Genomic DNA, 18,849 nt, shown 5'->3' with positions numbered 1-18,849 from the left:
CTCAATTGTTTTAAACATCTCTATGTTTAAAACGGTTTTTACCTCAGTCGATTTTAACATGTACAAGTTATTTTATAGTTTTGCAGAACAAATTTTGATATCTTTCGAAGTAATAAACACTTCATTATTTTCAAAAAGAAAAAAAAAACTTTGTAATTTTGTTTCAATAAACATGATACAGATATTAAATTCCTTTTCATAGAAGAAATGTAATAAACATTTTAAAGTAAAATGTATCTATCTCCTATAAATAACTTCATATCTTCTATAAATATAGATATTATTACGGATTCGGCCCCCTAATGACCCCGACATTCCTTTCAGCATGCTTTGTCCTCACTCACATGCATCCTAAGAAAATTTCCAACATAGGATTGCTCCAAGCTAAGCATGCTTAAATTTAGAGTTCTTATGATTGAGCCACCGAAAAGGAAGGTGCACCTTGTTAGTATAAATAGTAACTTTCAATTCTTTTTAAGCCCTTCTTAACCATACTTTCATGTCCTCAGGATCCCTCTCGTTCGGATGTGATACCGGTTCATTCATGTATCCCTCCTAAACTCGGGTCATTACAATCCAGGTCACTAAGCATCTTTCGATGCAAGTAAATCGTATTTACTATGTCGTTGATTTTCGCATTCTCATATATATAGTTCAAAACTTTAGATGAGATGAGAGATAGAGGACATTCTTCTATTAGAACTTGTTTTGAATAATCTTTTGCTAGTAATTTGTATGTTGAATTTTTATTACCATTAACTAATGTGGATGCCAGTAGTCTAGAAAAATTCAACATGCTGAAATTTAAAAAAAAAATCTTATTAGTGAATTGCAACTAAATCCAAATCAAGTTCTAGCAAAACGTAATAATGTACCCAAATCATAAATTTCCTTCTGATTTTCCTTGGGTTTCACCTATTCTTCAAAGTTTTTTTTTCATTATTTCTCCTTCGATTTGTGGGTTTCATACCCAAACCAAATCCTAGGGCTTTTTCTTGGATGATTTTTGGGATTTCTTCATTTGAGTTAAATTATTGGTTTTTATTGTGTATTTGTTTCATAAATTTACTTTACATGTTGAAGATCTCTTGGATTGTATGGATTTTATGCTTAAATTAAATAGTGTTGAAAATTTATTTAATGAATTATTTGTTGAAATTGGAATAAATTATTGGGATCTTTCTGAGTGCAAGTGGAATTGAATTGTATTGTTATATAATTTGTTTGGGGTTGGGTCGATTTTGAGGATTTGGTTAATTTTTCCTAGTTAAACCCAGTTTTTGTGAGCCTCTCATCTATATATCCATCATGAGTCCTAGGAGAGAAAGTAGGAAGAGTGGGGCTAGCACTAGTCGGGGTGGACGTGATCCTGAACAAGTTTTTGAGCGCCCTAGGTTTAGTTCACAAGGGGACCTATGTCGTTTCTTCTAGGAACATAGTCCCTTAGAGAGCTTTAGCCTTAGAGGCCGATATCTACCTTCATGTCTGCGCTGAGATATAGTGGAAGGATGGAAAGCCTTAGCTAACCATCCTGGCAAGGCAGTTGTACCTATAGTTAGGGAGTTTTATGCCAACATTGATGAGAATAAGGATTTCTCGTTAGTTAGATGCATTAGAGTTCCCTTTTCGTTCATTTGCATCAATCGAGTCTTCGGGTTGACAGACTTCAATGATGAGTTTAGCACATTCTGCTCCTAACGTTTCCCCAAGTAGGAGGTTATTGAGACTCTATGTGGACTTGGAGTTGAGTGGGCTAGGTCACGAGGTGTTGCAGTTAGGTTTAGGGGAATGGATGTGTCCGTCTTTGGACAATCTAGCATGCCTTTGTATGTTTCAAATTGATGCCAGTGCTACGTCTTACTGACGTCACAATTGACCGAGCCAACCTTCTATACTATTTAGTTTAGAGTATGTCCATTAACGCGGGATAGGTCATTAGGGCCTCGATCCACCGATGTGGACATTGCTCCACCACTGGTAGCTTAGGGCACCCTAGTTTGATTACCGAGCTGTGCTGGAGTTCCGGGGTGGAAATCCCTAATGATGAAAAAAGGATGGGGCATAGGGCACCCATTTGCAGGTCGTCAGTAGTTGCCTTCCGTGGGCGCGGATTTGATCTAAAGGACGAAGATGAAGGGAAGGACGAGGATATTCCCACAGTAGAGGAGCTTCCCCATGCTGATCCTCAGGATCAGTACGATGTGCTAGTAACAAAGGAGTCTTTCGAGGAGCAGGCTTTGAGGATGTCAATTAAAGCCCCTCAGGTGGCTACCGAGTCCCTAAGAGTGAGTCAAGAGACCGCTCGTCGGGCGAGGCATATGGAAAGGATGGTAAACAACATTTATGAGCAGAACCGTCTTTACTAAACATCAGTTTCTAGAGTCACCTTCAGAAGGAATCAGACTCACTCGACTCCGATTGAGGCTAGTCTTCCTTCTCGTGCCCTTGGCAGTATTTTTTTCTTTTTACTTTACTTATTTTTCTTTATTTTCCTTAGTTTTGTTTTGTTTTGTAGTTTGTATTTTCTTTCCTTTAGTTTTTCTAACTTCTTTTTTGTTTTGAAGGTTTCTTTTGCTTTTGTTTTTTTTCTTTTTGTTTTTGTTTTATAGGGACGACCTAGAAGAGAAGAGCATCTTTCTGTGAGGCGAACCCTACTACCACCACCATCCCGTGCGTAATAATATTTTCAAGAGAGGTTTTTTGTTCCCTTGTTACTTTTTCTTTTTGAGCTTTACTTGAGACATTGGAGACAATGTATTATTTTAAGTTGGGAGGTATTCAAGGGTACTTGTTGGGTAATTTTATCTTAGCTTGGGGTCCTTGAGCACTGTGCTCGGACTATGCTTTGTGTGCTTTAATTGTCTTGTTTGCTCTATTTCTCTGTTGTTATTTTGATGGTTTATGACGCACTCTTCCTGAGATAAAATTTGCATGAAAGAACGTCAGTAAGCATGATCATGATTTTTAGCCCACTTTTAAAAGAAATTTTCTTTCCTCTCGTACATCTTTAAGTAATTGTTTTGCGAAATTAAAGTCTTGCATGCTTAGAATTGGGATATCTGGTTAGTATTTTTGTTGTTTTAGAGCAAAACTAGACAAAGTAGATAAAATAGGGCCTATTGTAAATTAAAAAAAAAAAGAGAAAAGAAAGAAAAACGAATTAGTTGCAATTCTAAAAAAAATAATTAAAAAAGGCAATAGCTAGCTTGCCTGCTAAAAAAGAAAAAGAAAAATAGTGTGTGTGAGTGCATAGATAGAGATGAAAAGAGCTACCTCTGTCGTGTCTAGCAAGGGCCCTGTGAGAAAAGAGTGGATAGATTCCCAGAGACGAGGTGTGAAAACTAGCCCTCTAGGTAAAATAAATGTCCTTTCTATTTTTTGTGTGTTTAGGCACCCTTATCTAAGTGTTGCCCTCTTTTTTGCAAGTTAGGTATGTTCAAGGTTGATAACCGAATCAGAGTAGGGGGAAGATGGGATGAGGACCTTATAAAACTTTTCCAGGCTGTGTAAGCTTAACATGCAAGACTCTAGGCTCACTCATGCATTAATAGATTAAGAACCATTCTCAAAATTGTGCTTCACTGATTGATTGTAATTGAATTTCGTTCTTGATTACATTCTTTATTCTAATTGACTGTTGAGACTGGAGTAGCAACCTTGCAACTAGAGCAAGCATATGATTCATGATTATTTGTTTATGTGTTTTACCTCAAGAATTAAGTTGGGGATATTTGATAGCTCTCAAAAGAAGCTATTGTTCCTAGCTTAATTTGGGCTTGTTATTGGATTTTAAGTGTTTATTGTGATATTTTGTAGGTAATGAGCAACTAAGAGGTAGAACCGACTATTTTGAGTTAAACGGGGTTAATTTAAAGTAAATTAGAGTCAAATTGAGCATCTGGGCTTCAAAGAAGCAAAAAGACCAAAATGTCCCCGCTTCAATATCACAATGCTCAACCCATGCCTTGGTCCAACGCTAGCCTGACGCTAGAAGGCAGAACGTAGGTATGCAGGGTAGCGTTGCAACGCTCCAATTGTAGTAGCGTTTCCCCCCACCGTTCGCGTGCACGTCTTATTTAGCCCAAACACAGGGCAGCATTGCAACACTGGGATTTATATTATAAATGCCTCTCTTCATCTTTAGGTCAAAATATGTTGAATTTTGGGGCCGAATTTGATGGAGGTCGAGGTTGATCTTCAATCTTCTTCTTTTTCCTTCGAATTTTAGTATCTTTAGGTTATTTTTTCTTTTGATTTTGGGTTGTAATCAATGGATCAGATGTTTATCTAAAATTTGTCTATGGATTAAGAGGTAATTTCTATCTAATTTCTTTGAGCAAGAGCTCTATGTTTAATTTCTTGAGAATTATTTAATTAAATTTGATGTTCTTCAATTCTATGTTTTTCTTTGAATCTTGGTGTAATTAGATTTTCATTTGTGTGTTGGACTGACGTCTCTATCATAATTGCATGTCTTTGCTAGTTAAATATGAGCTCGCATTCCTTGTGTTCATGAATACTTGAATTTACCCTAGCAGCAAAAGATTAGATGTGAATGCTTAGATTTATAGGCTGACCTTGAATCTTGTAATGCATGCTTAATCTAGATTTGAAGAATAATTTGGTTAATTAAATATGAATTTTCTTGACATTTAATCACATGATTGAATCCTCATTCTTAATGCATATGATTTTTAATTCTATATGATCGCTAAAAATCCAATAAAATTAATAGTATATAGTTTAATAGGGCATGGTCTATCCGACCTTAATTAATAATTAGGACGCTTGATTAATTTTGATTTCATTGATCGTCAGCCTTTGTAGATATTAGTTAAGTCGAATTAATTTAGTAGTTGTGCATGCATAGAATGAAATATTTGTTTAATTATTGATTCCCATGATAGAAATGGCATAAGAACTCTCTCTTGCTATAGAAATTAAATAGACCCCTATCCAAGATTACATTTACACTTTTATTTCAATTTTACGCATTTATCTTCTCCACACAAAAACACCCATTTACCGCTCTAGTTAAAAAAAATTTAGCCAACGAAACAAATCGTGCTTCTCTACGGATCAATTCGGACTTACCACTGTTGCTACGTTTTAGTAGTTATAGGAGTAGTTCGGTATTTACAAATTTTCTTTGCTTCGTAGTTCTTTTCGGGAATCAAACGACACTGGAAAGTGGCTCGAACAAAAATGGCACCGTTGCTGGGGATGCCATTGATATTTCATTAGCTAAATTTCTAGTTAAAGCATTCTTTTGCTTTTGATTTGCTTTCCTTTTTGTGCCAGTATTCTAAGCATGGACAAATATCATCAATAAGGATGGAGACAATCAACTGGAGCTACTCGGCCTAGTGATGAAGTTTTTGACCTTCGAGGTCAACTTGCTAAGTTAACTTCTTTAGTTAGTCAATTGGTTGTAAGTAAACCACAATAGGTGTAAGCATGTAGGATTGATCACCTTGAGCAAGCATGTTCAAACTTCACGAAAATTCTAAGCACAAGTACGCAACATATCCTCTAACGTTTGGTTCAAACGTTCCATCTGGCCATCAGTCTATGAGTGAAAAGCTATACTAAAATCCAATCGAGTACCAAACGCTAACTAGAGACTCTTCCAAAAACTAGATGTAAAGCGAGGGTCTCTGTCTAACACAATGAATACAGGTACTCCATCCAACCTCATTTAAATTAAAATCAACTAATTTTAATTTTAATTTTAAAAATTAAAGGGAGGGAAATAACTTCCCTCCCCTTAATTCTTTCTTAATTTCACATAGTGAGTGAGGCAGTTGGACTAGTGATAATCTTCTTCACAGAAGACTTGTCATAAAGACATTCTCTGTATTTGAGATCTCAAGAAAATCCCAAACATTCTCTCTTCTCCTCTTAATCTATCTCCTTATTCCAAAATCACAAAGGTCATACCTCCTATGAATCTCAGACCCTATAGAGAATACAGAGGTAATTCTTATGGTGGTTGTTGGATCGATATGGCAACCCTAGAGGGGTGAATAGGGTTTAATTAAACTTTTTTTCTCTAAATTAACTCAATTAAACTAATTAATACACTTTTTATAAATAATAAGAAAAATTAAATTTATGCAACAAATAAGATACAAAAAATGTGATAATTTAGTTTTATCAAATTTTAGAAAATAAATAAGAAAAAACTAAAACATACAATAAATTGCTTAAATTAATTGCAAAAATAAAAAGGAAAGAGTTAGAGAAGAAGACACCATAATTTTTATAGTGGTTCGGTCAAACTCGACCTACTCCACTCCGCAAGCACCTCTTGAGAATTTGAATAAAATCTTTCTGACTCTTTCCACGTATTAGAGCCCAATCGTTACACCACCGCTCCTTTTATGGGTTCAAGAGCAAACCCGATCCTTTCCACGGTTTAGGATCAAACCGTTACAAATGTTGGAATTTTTGAAGAACACAATACAACTCTCGCAAGAGTGGATTTACAAGTTTAAGCACTCAACAAATTTATCCCCACAATACAATAACACTCTCTCAAGAAGAAGATGAAAAGGAAAAAAATTGGAAACTTAGAGAGAGCAACAATGGAACTTTTGAGTTTTGGAGAATTATGAAATATAAAATTTGTTGGTTTAAAATTTGGAGAGGAAGATGGTTTATATAGAGATGGAAAAATTTTTAGAAACCACAATTAATTTGGACCATTAGATTTTGGAAAAGAGAAATCAATGGTGGAGATTTTAAACTAAACTAGTCGTTAGATACAAACAAAATATAATATTAAATACATTTTTTTAAAAAAAATTAATCCAAAAAATAAGAAAACATACCATGTGTCAAAAACTAGCCGTTAGACACAAATATAAAATAATATTAAATTCATTTTTCTTTTAATTCATTTTCTTTTTAAATTCATTCTTTTTAAAGTCAATCCAAAAATAAAAAACATACCATGTGTAAAAAACTAGCCGTTAGACACAAACATAAAATAATATTAAATTTATTTTCCTTTTAAATTTCTTTTAAATTTTAATTTTTTTTATTTTAAATCAATCCAAAAATTAAAAGTTCATCATATGTTAATCACTTAATGATCCACCATTCAATCAATATGCTACCACATGTCTACATGCAAATGGTCTGGTTATGCCACATCATCCACCACCGTATTTTCTCTATAGACTTGTTTTAGTTTTAGCTCTGATTTGAATGATTCAAGAGGTGTTGGAATCGTTGTTCCGAGCTCTACGCTATGGACATATTAAAACACTAAGATTTTCAATAATTAAAAATTGAGTTTGTTATTATCAAAATATTGATAAATTAATTAATTTGAGATTAAGGGCCAAAAAGCCAACAGTGGTCTCCCTTGGTTTTACCGTTCTTGGTTGTAATTGTTCGTAATTTTCATTGTCCATGGTTAATCATTATTGAAGAAGAGATTTCGTGAAGGTTGTGAGTTCTTCAAGGGTAAGTGATTTCTAAACCCTAATTCCTTTTCCCTTCTCTCCGCATGCTATAAATTAGTTGATTTTATGTATATTTTAGTTCTGTAAGTTTTTATTTTGTGAAAATTAAAAATTGGGATGATCCCTGCTTCTACAATAGAACTTTACCATTTCTCTAGATATAACTATAGGACAAAATGGTAATTTTGGCCCGACTGTACTTATGAGTAATTTATGAAGGGTCAACGGAGCGTTCATTGGTTATTTCCAATTGACACGGAAATATATTTGTAGTACGAAGAGTGCAGCCGTCGGTCTTTAGTAGAGTGATCAACAGTTAATGGAAGTTGGTTAATTTAATTAGAGAGTTTAATTAATTAATCAATTACCATTAGAGCTTCAATTTATAGGTGCATAAGGTCCACTCGTTAACTTAATTGAGACTAATGAGAATTGCATTAACTTTGGATTAATTTGAATTGTTCAAATTAATAAAGGGAATAAATTATATGAGATATAATTAATTTAAAATTAACTATATGAGATATAATTAATATAAAGTATATGATACATTATAATATAAAGTTTTATTTAAGAGAAAATAAATATTTGAATATGATTAAAATATTAATTATATGAATGTGATTCATAGAAAAACTATAGGTTAAAATTTATGTAAATATGATTCATATTAAATACTATAGGTTAAGTAAGAGAATATTAAACTATAGGTTATATTATATGTGATATAATATAAACTATAAATTACATATTATATTAGATATGACATATGGTTTCAATAGATGATATATATATATACACAGTAAGTTGGTTATTATATATATATTATAATAATAATAATAATAATAAATTATTTTTTTTAATTATTTAGTTATTGGAAGGGAGTTATGCGATAACTCCCCCTTCTCTTGCGGAACGTGGGTGATAGGAAGTTAGGAATTTATTCCCTTCTTCTTTCATTCTCATAGAGAAGCTCACATAGAATAGAAGAGATTGTTCACTCAATCTGTATAATTCTCTCTCAAATTCAATTCCCCTTTCCTTGTCAAAATTGAAGGAAGCCCACAAAACTCTCGTTGGTTCTCTACCCTTCGAGAATACCAAGATCTTCGTGTGGTGATTTCTGAAATTTAGAATTCCAATTATCCTGTTCGTGAGTTCGTGGGAGAACAAAGAGTTTGTGGCTAAAGAGAGATCATGAAGAGATTAATCTTCAATGGTAAATGTTTTCAACCCTTTGATTCTTCTAATTTTCTGTACAACATGCTTAATTAGGAATGTATATTCTGTTTCTGTCCTCTGTAATTTACACATTCTGTTAAATTAAATTGGTATTACGATCCGCTTTCGCTTCGGGTGTTCACACACCGTTTGTAGCATTTACAAAGTGGGTCATATCCATAATATTACCAAGATAAGACATCCAACCTTGTTCATCTACTTTAGACCCTTTAGGTTATTACTTGAACATAATCCATTGTATGTCAACTACATACTGTTCAAGTTTCAGGTAAATGACATTGAATTTTTTTTTACTGGATTGAGTTATGCAATATTGAGACATAAAATAAAATAATAATAATTTTATTATTAATATAAAAATTTATTTATTTACAAACCACGAGTTTAGGGCATAAAATCCAAATTTCAGTTATATATATATATATAAATAAAAGTTATGAAAATACTAAAACCTTAACTAATAAAGAGGATCGCCATCTCCCGCCCTCTCCATGCGATTTTCCTCCCAAGCTTGGCTTTGCAAGCCATCTTCTTCTTTCTCTTTCTCCTCTTCTTGTTCACTTTTCTCGCTAACGATGCCATGATTATTTTCTTTCTATCTTGTCTCTTTTGCGTTTGAATACTTTTATTTTACCTACTTTTTCTCCATTCTGTTTTTCTTCTATATTGTTCCATTAGTACATTTTTTTTTTCTATTTCTCTTTGTTTTTCTTTTCAGATATGTGGCTAAAGTAGAAAAAAAGATTATGTCTTTTTTTTCTTTCATCTCTATTGTTGAGTGAAATAGATTCAAAAAACTTGGTTACAACCGAACTGAATCGAGTGAAATCGAAGATGAATGGTTTGGTTTAAAAATTCGAATCAAAATAGTTTCAGTTTTTGCAGTTTAACAATATCAAAACCAAACTTTTTGGTTTTGGTCCATGGTTTGGCCCAAAACCAGATCGAACCGAACCTTGCACTACCCTACCAGTACCTTCCTACTTGTACTTCTTGTTTAATGTTTCCTACAATAGTTTTGATGTATTGTAGGCATTATAATAAACATTAAACAGTGTTCTCAAGACCATTAAATATGTAATTATGGCATAGAAAATTTGAATGCATCCATACTAGCTTCATAGCTTTCGTTTCAAGAGTTACAACTTCTGGTGAGGTAATTGAGCATTCTTCCTTCAAAATATGAGTAAGATTCAATGTGTTGAGGTAGAAGACCATCTTCTTTTGCCATCTTTTGAAGTTGTCTCCTTTTAAACTTCTCTGGTTTTTCCGCATGAGGTTTGATAATGGACGATCCCATCATGGCAAAAGTAGCAATATTGGTGGAGTAGCTTGCAACCATTAGTTCAGATAATAATCGTCTTTAGATAGTTGAATGATATATATAAATTGAATATACTAGCAAATTGATTACACCTCAACTAGATACAATACACACACTGTATACCATAATAATGTTCAAACCTACAAATAAACAAAATAATATAACAAGGCTTATAAGAACCTCAAGATATATTGTGGAAATAGGTAGTCGAGACATGCTTCTTGAAAAGCACTGCCCTGAAAACAATTATTAGTTATGCACAAGCTGCAAGCAGACTACAACGATAATCGCATTAGGATACAACGACTAACTTTGGTAGAACTGCAACCTCGAACTACTCAGATTTAGCAAAACTTTTGGATACAAGCTCTTAATTCAACTCTATAGGATCGATATGACAATCATAGAGGAGGCTAATAGGGTTTAATCAAATTAATGAAAACTTTTTCCCTAAATGGGCCCAATTAAGCAAACTAACACACATTTTGTTAACATATAATTTAAACAATAATTTCAACCCAAAATAGTCAAGAAATTAATAATAATACTTTAAAGCACCCCATTTGATTTTAATAACAAGATTGGTAATAAATGTATAAAGTTATGAGCTACCCATCAAAATTAACTAATATGAGTAATTAATTTCAAGAACAAAAATTGAAATTAGTTTCAAGCAATAAAATACAATAACAAATCAATTGCAAAATTAAAGTAGTAAAGGATAGAGAAATTGGCCCTAAAAGTTTTTAAGTAGTTCTGCACAACCAGCTTACATCCACTTTTCAAGCTCCTCTTGGATAGGTTACTCAAGTTTGGCTCTTTCCATAACATAGAGTTGAACTGCTACAACATTACTTTTCTGGACGCAAGAATAAACCCGATCCTTTCTACGATTAAGGATCAAACTGTGACAACTACTCTTTTTAGGGATCAAGAACAATCCTTACAATGAATTTGAAAATGTAGAACAAGATGAGAAAAACACTCTCGAAGAGTAGATTTACAAGTTTTTGCTCACAATGAATCAGTCCTCACAATGCAATATCTCTCTCTCAGGAACAAGATAAAAAGAAGAAAAATAAAGATTGAATAGAGCAATAATGGTGACTTAGTGAGTTATAGAGGATTAAAAATAATGATAATTGTTGTTAAAAATTTGAAGAAGATGAAGTGTTTAGAAAGAGAGGGAGAATGGTAAAATCCAAATTCAATTTGGGTCTTCGGATCTTGTTAAAATTCAAATCAATGGTGGCTATTTTTTTTTTTTTTTTTAAAAAAAAAACCAGTCATTAGACATAAATATAAAATAATATAATAATGTATATTTTTTAAATCTTTTTTCTTTTAAAAGCCAAAAAAAGTCATGTGTCATTCCTCCATGGCTTCAAGTGACACCTTTCAATTGGTCCACTTTGATGAAAAAACATGTCATGTCATCAACTCGGATTTTTTCTATTAAGCTTATATAGACTATATCTTCTTCGTTTGAGCTCCGATTTAAGTTATTCAAATTGTGTTAGAATCGTTATTTCGAGCTCTACATAATAGGCACTTCAAAACACTCAAATGATTAATAGATAAGAGCTGATTTCTTTCATCAAAATATTAATTAATTAATTTGAGATTAAAAGCCAAAAAGGCAACAAACTCAAGATCCAAAGAAATAAAGAAAGAAAAAAAGAATTCATCAATTTGGAGTGAGATGCTACAAATGAAGAACCAAGTTGTTATCTATGAGCTAGCAACTTAGTAACTCTCCAAAATACAAAATAAAATCAAATGAATACAAAATTGAAACATTTGTCAAATTTGATACAATTGAGTTATTACTTAACCAAAAGCAAACATAACCCATTCAAACTGAATAAACTACAAATTTAAGTTTCGTACGTGTTAAATTTGTACATGATCTTAATTTGATAGTCTCAATCCAATTTGAAGTTTCAATTTAATCTACCTAATTAAATCCATTTTTATGTTTGGAGAAAGAGTTTCATTTTCTTTTACTATAAATATCCATATGCCTTCACATGAAGTGTCATTTTTCTTAAATAATAGACATCTATAAACTTTGAGATAATTTTAAATAATTGTGCCCCAACAGTTTGAAAAGCTTTGTTTTTATCTCAATAATAATTGAAAAAGAGATCAGCCTCATCATTCTGTGTATAGATTCAAATCGTCTCATAATGAGATATAGCAATATATATTTGTATATACGATCTAATAACAGAGTTTAGGATAATACACATATCAATTAATAAATTAGGTAATTTCATTCAATAATTTATCATTATCGGTTGGTGCTTATGGAGAAAAAATGCCTGAAATAAATAATTAAGATGTTTTGGGAATAAAATTTCAAGAAATCGAAATTCGATAATTTTAGATATTGCAAGAGAATATCATCAATTTCCAAAAGCATAAATAAGATTTGTTTATTTTGTAGAATTAGGTCTGCAAATGTTATATAATATTATTTGTGAACATATTACTAATAAGCAATTTATAATAAATAATTCATTGAATAACATTTAATAACATAATTGACTATATAATTATCCCAAAAATAACACTTCGTTACTAAATTATTTAATTGAACAGATTATTGGTTAGTTTAGTTAATAAATAATTTTAATACATAATTTTTAAGAGTAGTTGAATAAATAATTAATTTTATTAATTTAATATACTTTCTTCCACGACAGTTGTAAAAGTCTAGCTTGGATTGGGAGGAAACCTGCTCATCCTACCACAAAATAATAATAATAATAATAATAAAAAAGTATTTGACCTTCACGTAACTAGTTTGTTTGAAGGGAAAAAGAAATATGACATACGGAAGAGAAAACTCGCATAATAGTATGGTATTCGCCACATACATCCCGTTGCTTAAGTTAGAGCATTTGAAAGTAAGTTTCAAGTCACCTTAATTGGAACCATCATAACGTATTTATAGAGGCCGTCCACTCAGATTGTTCCGATTTGGTTTCAAAGTCACTTTAGCATAATCCTACAACTAATTGTTTGACTGAGGGGCATGTTCTATTTCGTGTTTATTGGCTAGGATCGACCTCGACCTTTGGTCGAGGTCGAGCATCTTCCCCTAAGCCCATTTTGGACCTAGGGTGTTATACTTTAGGCCTATTCCATTAGTTATTTTGCTAAGTTTGACCGAGGTAGAACTTAATGATGTGGGCTTTGACACGAACTAATTCTCTCTTCTAAGCTTGAGCTATAATGCTATTTTTTTACCGAAATCTAGTTATTTTCTCGATCTCATTACTTCTCTTTTTTTTAAGTTGATCCTTTGATACAAAATCATCCATAATAATACTATTATATTGTTGCCTCCGACTTCATTCAAGTCTAAGCCGTTTTCTGATTATAGCCCTTCATTTATTGTGCTAAATTATTAGTTTCTTTATTTCATAATATTTTGTATTAATTTTCATATGTTTCTCACATAGGCTTGATAAGAAGAGGTTCCCCAAATATATATAAATCTAATATAAAAGAGAAAATAAATTTAAAAAGGGAATTAAATTATGGAATCCAATATTGTTCCTGATAAGTACAGAGCCTCTTTGCATTTGGAGGATCCCAATGTTGAATGGAGATATGGGAATCCTCCAACTTATGAAATTGCTAACCAACTCTTTGGAGAGGGAAGAACAAAGGTTGTTTACATATATGTATATATATTAGAGATGGCAACGAGACCGGGACGGGGCGGGATGCATTCCCCGTCCCCGTCCTATTCTCCATTTTAGGGGCTCGGAGAATCTCTGATCGGAGATTCGAGTATTTATTCTCTTTTTCATCGTTATTTCTCTTTCAAGTATCATATTAATTAAATAAAAAAGCTTTTGTTTTGTTTCTTGGTAGGAGTGGCCAAATGAATCTCCCGAAGAAAAAGTGCAAAATGCTATCAAATCATGGCACATGGAGATTGTCCACAAGACTAAATTACAGGATTTTAAGACTATAATCCCTGAAAAATTCAAGCTTTTTGTCAATGGTAATTTCCTTTTTTTTTGGTTTACAACATATTGTATATGATCATATGATCTTATTTAATTAAATTTTATTTGGTTAAGTATATGTTTTATTTCTAACATTATTCTTGAGTGCTCTACTATTTTATGTTTAAATTTTAGTTAATACTTTTTAGGTTACAAAATCACTTCTAATCCCTAAATTTCGGTAAAATTTACAATTTAGTTTTTGACATTGCAATGTAACGATCTAATCCCTCAACTTTTAATTTTATAATAATTTAGTTCTTAAACTTTACTATGTAACAATTTAGTTTTTATACTTTGAAATTTGTAATACTTTAGTCATTATTTTAAAAATTAGTGTTAAGATTTAATGAGATTTCTTGCATAAATAAAATAATAAATTAATTACATATTCAATATTTTTATAAAATACAAAGCATACATCATAAAATCATAAAAACTGACATCTAATTTTGATAAGTTTATTTACGTTGAGGACTAAATTGTAACAAATTTAAAAGTATAAGGACTAAATTGTTACACACTAAAATTTAGGAACTAAATTATTATAAAATTAAAAATATAAGGATTAGATTGTTACACACTAAAGTTTAGGAACTAATTATTATAAAATTAAAAATATAGGGATTAAATTGTTACATACTAAAATTTAGGGACTAAATTATTATAAAATTAAAAATATAGAGATTAAATCGTTACAAATCAAAATTCAAGGATTAAATTGTTACTTTTATGAAAGTTTAAGGGTGAAAAATGATTTTCATCCTAGTTTTTATGTCGGTGAAGGTTATAATTATAAACGTTTGACACGATTTCAAACCTTTTTTTTTGTTTCTTAATTTACTACTTTTCTTGTATTGCCTTAAATTAGAATGTTTTCTTGTAATATCATTTTTTCATTAAATAGTTTCTTGTAATAACTTTTTGTAATTTATTATCATAGTTGAATACTCGTCTATCCCTATTATTTGTCTTTATCTAACAGCAATATTATGGTGTGAATCTTGATTGATGAAAGTGAACCATACACTTATTTTTTTTAATCAATTTTGGCGATGACCACCCTAATGACAAATTTCAAACACCACTATTTTAAATTATTAGTTAATAATACTTTATAGTTGTTATTTATAATAATGTGATATAAATAAAAATACTTGTAGTATATTACAAACCAAACAAACTTATATATAAAAACACTTTTAAGAAAAAGTTATCAAACACATGAGCATTTTAATTTTAAATAATTTTGAAAAAGATTTTTTTTTTTTTTTTTTTTCTAAATGAATCTTTTTATATGTGGTATAGGAAGAGATGGGTTATCAGGAGAAGAAATACTTAGGATTGGAGGCTTCAATGCATTGCTAAAGAGTTCTGTGCCAGAGGAATTGCAATATTTCAAAGCAGACAGAGAAACATTTGAATCAACTCATAAAGACTTTAAAACATGTTTTCCAAGAGGATTTACATGGGAAGTTACAGAGGTTTATTCACCTCCTCCTTTAATTGCTTTCAAGTTTAGGCATTGGGGTTTCTTTGAAGGACCTTACAAAGCCCACCCTCCAACTGGTGAATTGATTCAATTCTATGGCATGGCAACTCTCAAGGTAATAAACTTATTTAACATCTAAACCTATCCCGTTCGAGTGATCATTTGATTTTTTATTTTTTAAAATTCATCGGATTTTTCTTTATCTTTCTTAACTAAATGATTAGTTAGATTCAAGTTGTTATAAACCACAGGTCCATTTGGTTACCATTTTGTTTCTGGTTTTTGGTTTTTGAAAATTAAACATATGTCTGTCTTAATTTCTTTTGAGAATTTGCATCTTTCTTAAGTATAAGATAAAAACTACTTTTTTTGTTTTTTAATTTTCCAAATTTGGCTTCGTTTGTTAAAATATTAATAAAAGGAGGGTCGCAAACCAAAAAATTTAGAAGTGAAAGAAGTATTTATAGACTTAATTTTTAAAAAATTAAAAACAAAAAACCGAGTGATTTCTGATCAGATGAATTGGTTTTTCAAATGACCATTATTATTTTATATTTAAAAAAATGTACTTCCATTTTACCCTATTTTTCCCATAAATCTACTTGCAGTAATATATGGAATTTAAAATGTCAATGTCGACGAAAATATTGAATTCTCATATTCAATATTGGAACAATGAAAATATTAACAAAATATGTCAATGTGAATGAAAGTTTCTAAAAACAAATAATTAACAAAATATTTGGAATTTTGGATTAATAAATAAATATTTTCCACCTTTTAAACAAGTTAAAATATTTATATTTTATTCACATTAATGACATTTTATAGATCATTTTTCATGTTTCATGATTTTTTTCTAATATGATGGAAATGTTAATTCACTCATCATATCAATTTCAAGAACATATAGAAAATATCGATGAAAATGTCATCAAAATTTCAATTATTGGTTATATTTTAAACCTTTTTATAAGTTCATATGCGTTCAAAAGATCATTTTATAAAAGTATTTTCATGTGTTTAATGAATACATAGGTCAATACATAAGACCTATGTAGGTGGTACAAAATTAATAAACTCAGAAGAAAAACATTTAGAACTAATTTTAATTTTTTAATTTTTTTTTTTGTTGAAATTTGTGAATTTTTAATATGTACATTGGATCTTTATATAATCTCTTTTTCGGAACTTGATGTTATTGAAATAAGTGTTAGTTCATATGTACGTATATTATTGAGTAAAATTAGTAGGTAAATTAACTGAAATTAACTGGAGAGTAAAAATTACAACAGTAATTTACATTTAGATTTCAAATTTACAACTCGTAAATTAAAGAGACAGTTACAAATATAGACATTAGACCTAAAATATTAACAGATAGAATATAATGTAAAAAAATTACAAATATGACCAAATTTAAATAGTCTATAGTGATAGACCATATTATTAGTAGGAGTCTATCAATGATAGAAGTCTATCACGGATAGATTTGACTATATTTGCAATTTTCTTTAAATGATGTTATACACTTGGTTATTATTCCTAAAAATACTACTAATAGCAATTACCCTAAATTAAATTACTATAAAACACCGATTCACCATTAAATTTTTAGTTTTGATATTTAATTTGTACTCATGTTTTTAAAAATCAAGTCAAATTTTGAACCTTCAGACCTCATTTAATAATCATTTATTTTTTATTTTTTAGTTTTTGTTTTTTTATTAATATTTCAATTATTTTACTTAAAAAATATGATAAAAAATTGGGATGAAATAGACTTAATTTTGAAAAACTAAACATAAAAAAGCGAATGATTACCAACCCGCGCTACTAAAATCAATAAAATCCTTCCACAAGTGGTTTGTATTGATTAACCCAAATAGAAATTTATTATTATTATTATTATTATTATTTAAAAAAAATATATACTTTAACCTTCCATAATATTCAATAACTGTAATAAGAGAAACTTTTTTTTTTTTCTTTTTCTCATTAAAGAGAATGTATATAAGTAGGAGTGCAATAAAAAAATCGGAAAATTGAAAAACTAAACTAAACTGATCCAAATTGAATCACTAATTTGGTTTTATTTCTAATATACAATTAGAAAATTTAGTTTGTATTTGAAGAAAACAAAAAAATTATTACTTTAGATTAGTATTTTAATTAAAAATCTAATCAGAATCAAACTGAACTAAAGGTATATATAAACCTTTAAAAACAAACTTTAGCCCTAGATACTTTTTTAGTATTTTAATTATTATGATGCTTGCATGTTTGTTATTTAGACAAAAAATGGCAACAAAAGAAACAAAGATGTCTGGTTTCAATCTATATATATAAAAAGAATAAAAGAAAGAAATGAAAGAAATTTGGCCCAATAAAAATGAAAAAGTTAGAAGAAGAAGAAAAATGTGCAAACCGATAAAAAATCGATCCATTAATTTTGTCCTTTTTGGAATGGATTTGGTATATACATAAACTAGAGTTCTCTTATTGGAAGGATTTATAATATTCTTGAAAAAAATGGGTGTGTATAGACTATAAAATAACATGATTTTGCAGTACAGGTAGATTGTTTATCCATGAAGATTGAAGAATTTCATATGTACTATGATCCAGGAGAGCTATTTGGAGCTCTTTTTAAGGCCAAAACAAGTACTGCCTCAGAATCCAGAGGCCAACATAATCACAAAGATTTAGCTGCTTCAATAGCCTGCCCATTTTCTAAACTCAACTACCACTTCAAATAAATAAATAAAATAATAATAAATACTTTGTTGGTCTAAGAATTATATACATGTATATGTATATGTTATGTGTAATTGTAACCTATTGATCTATATGTATACATATGCTAATCCCATATGAACAACTTGTTTTTTTTTTTCTATGGAATAAATTTTATATCAAGAATATAATAAAGAATACTTGGATAAGACATTATTATAAATTACAAAGCACACAACATTTTCTCAGTTGTTATATGTTTAATGATCATAAATTTGTCTAAGAGAGTGTAATGTCCCCTGTTATTTTAAGTCTTTTCTTGATAAAGAAAGATTTCGAAGACGAAAGTCTTTAAAGGAGGGAAGTCTGTAACACTCTACGTTATAAATTAAGTTTATTTAGATTTTAAATTTAATTAAAATATAGATTTCTAAATTAAATAGATTATGAAATTTCTAATTTAACTATGTTACGAAATTTCTTTTTTTTTTTTTTATAAGGAATTGTTCCATTAAAACTCACGGGCATCAAATCAGGCGTTATTTGGGCCCATAATGG

At 30.2% G+C, this 18,849-nt stretch overlaps 1 protein-coding gene across 2 annotated transcripts; it reads left to right on the top strand.

Moving 5' to 3' along the window:
- Positions 1 to 13,584: 13,584 nt before the first annotated feature.
- LOC120082092 (pathogen-related protein-like) lies at positions 13,585 to 18,481 on the top strand. 2 transcript variants are annotated; one of them, XM_039037314.2, is made up of 4 exons: positions 13,585 to 13,718; positions 13,927 to 14,059; positions 15,372 to 15,670; positions 18,132 to 18,481. In XM_039037314.2, exons 1-4 carry the CDS (start codon positions 13,587 to 13,589, stop codon positions 18,312 to 18,314), a joined length of 747 nt encoding a protein of 248 aa, XP_038893242.1. In that variant the 5' UTR covers positions 13,585 to 13,586; the 3' UTR covers positions 18,315 to 18,481. The 2 variants fall into 2 exon arrangements, with proteins under 2 accessions (XP_038893242.1, XP_090171926.1); XM_090315800.1 differs by having other exon boundaries at positions 18,127 to 18,264.
- The last annotated feature ends 368 nt before the right edge of the window (positions 18,482 to 18,849 follow it).

The sequence above is a fragment of the Benincasa hispida genome, chromosome 7 (genome assembly GCF_027475165.1).
Source record: "Benincasa hispida cultivar pf3 chromosome 7, pf3_genome.v1.1, whole genome shotgun sequence".
NCBI classification, from domain to species: domain Eukaryota; kingdom Viridiplantae; phylum Streptophyta; class Magnoliopsida; order Cucurbitales; family Cucurbitaceae; genus Benincasa; species Benincasa hispida.
Note: the sequence above shows the minus strand (reverse complement) of the source record. Positions and strands in the feature narration are given on the sequence as shown.

Excerpts from the sequence above, each read along its gene's own strand:
- LOC120082092 (XM_039037314.2), top strand. The coding sequence starts at position 13,587 with ATGGAATCCAATATTGTTCCTGATAAGTACAGAGCCTCTTTGCATTTG. Across the intron at positions 14,060-15,371 it reads ATTCAAGCTTTTTGTCAATG|GAAGAGATGGGTTATCAGGA; the intron begins GTAATTTCCTTT and ends TATGTGGTATAG. Across the intron at positions 15,671-18,131 it reads ATGGCATGGCAACTCTCAAG|GTAGATTGTTTATCCATGAA; the intron begins GTAATAAACTTA and ends TTTGCAGTACAG.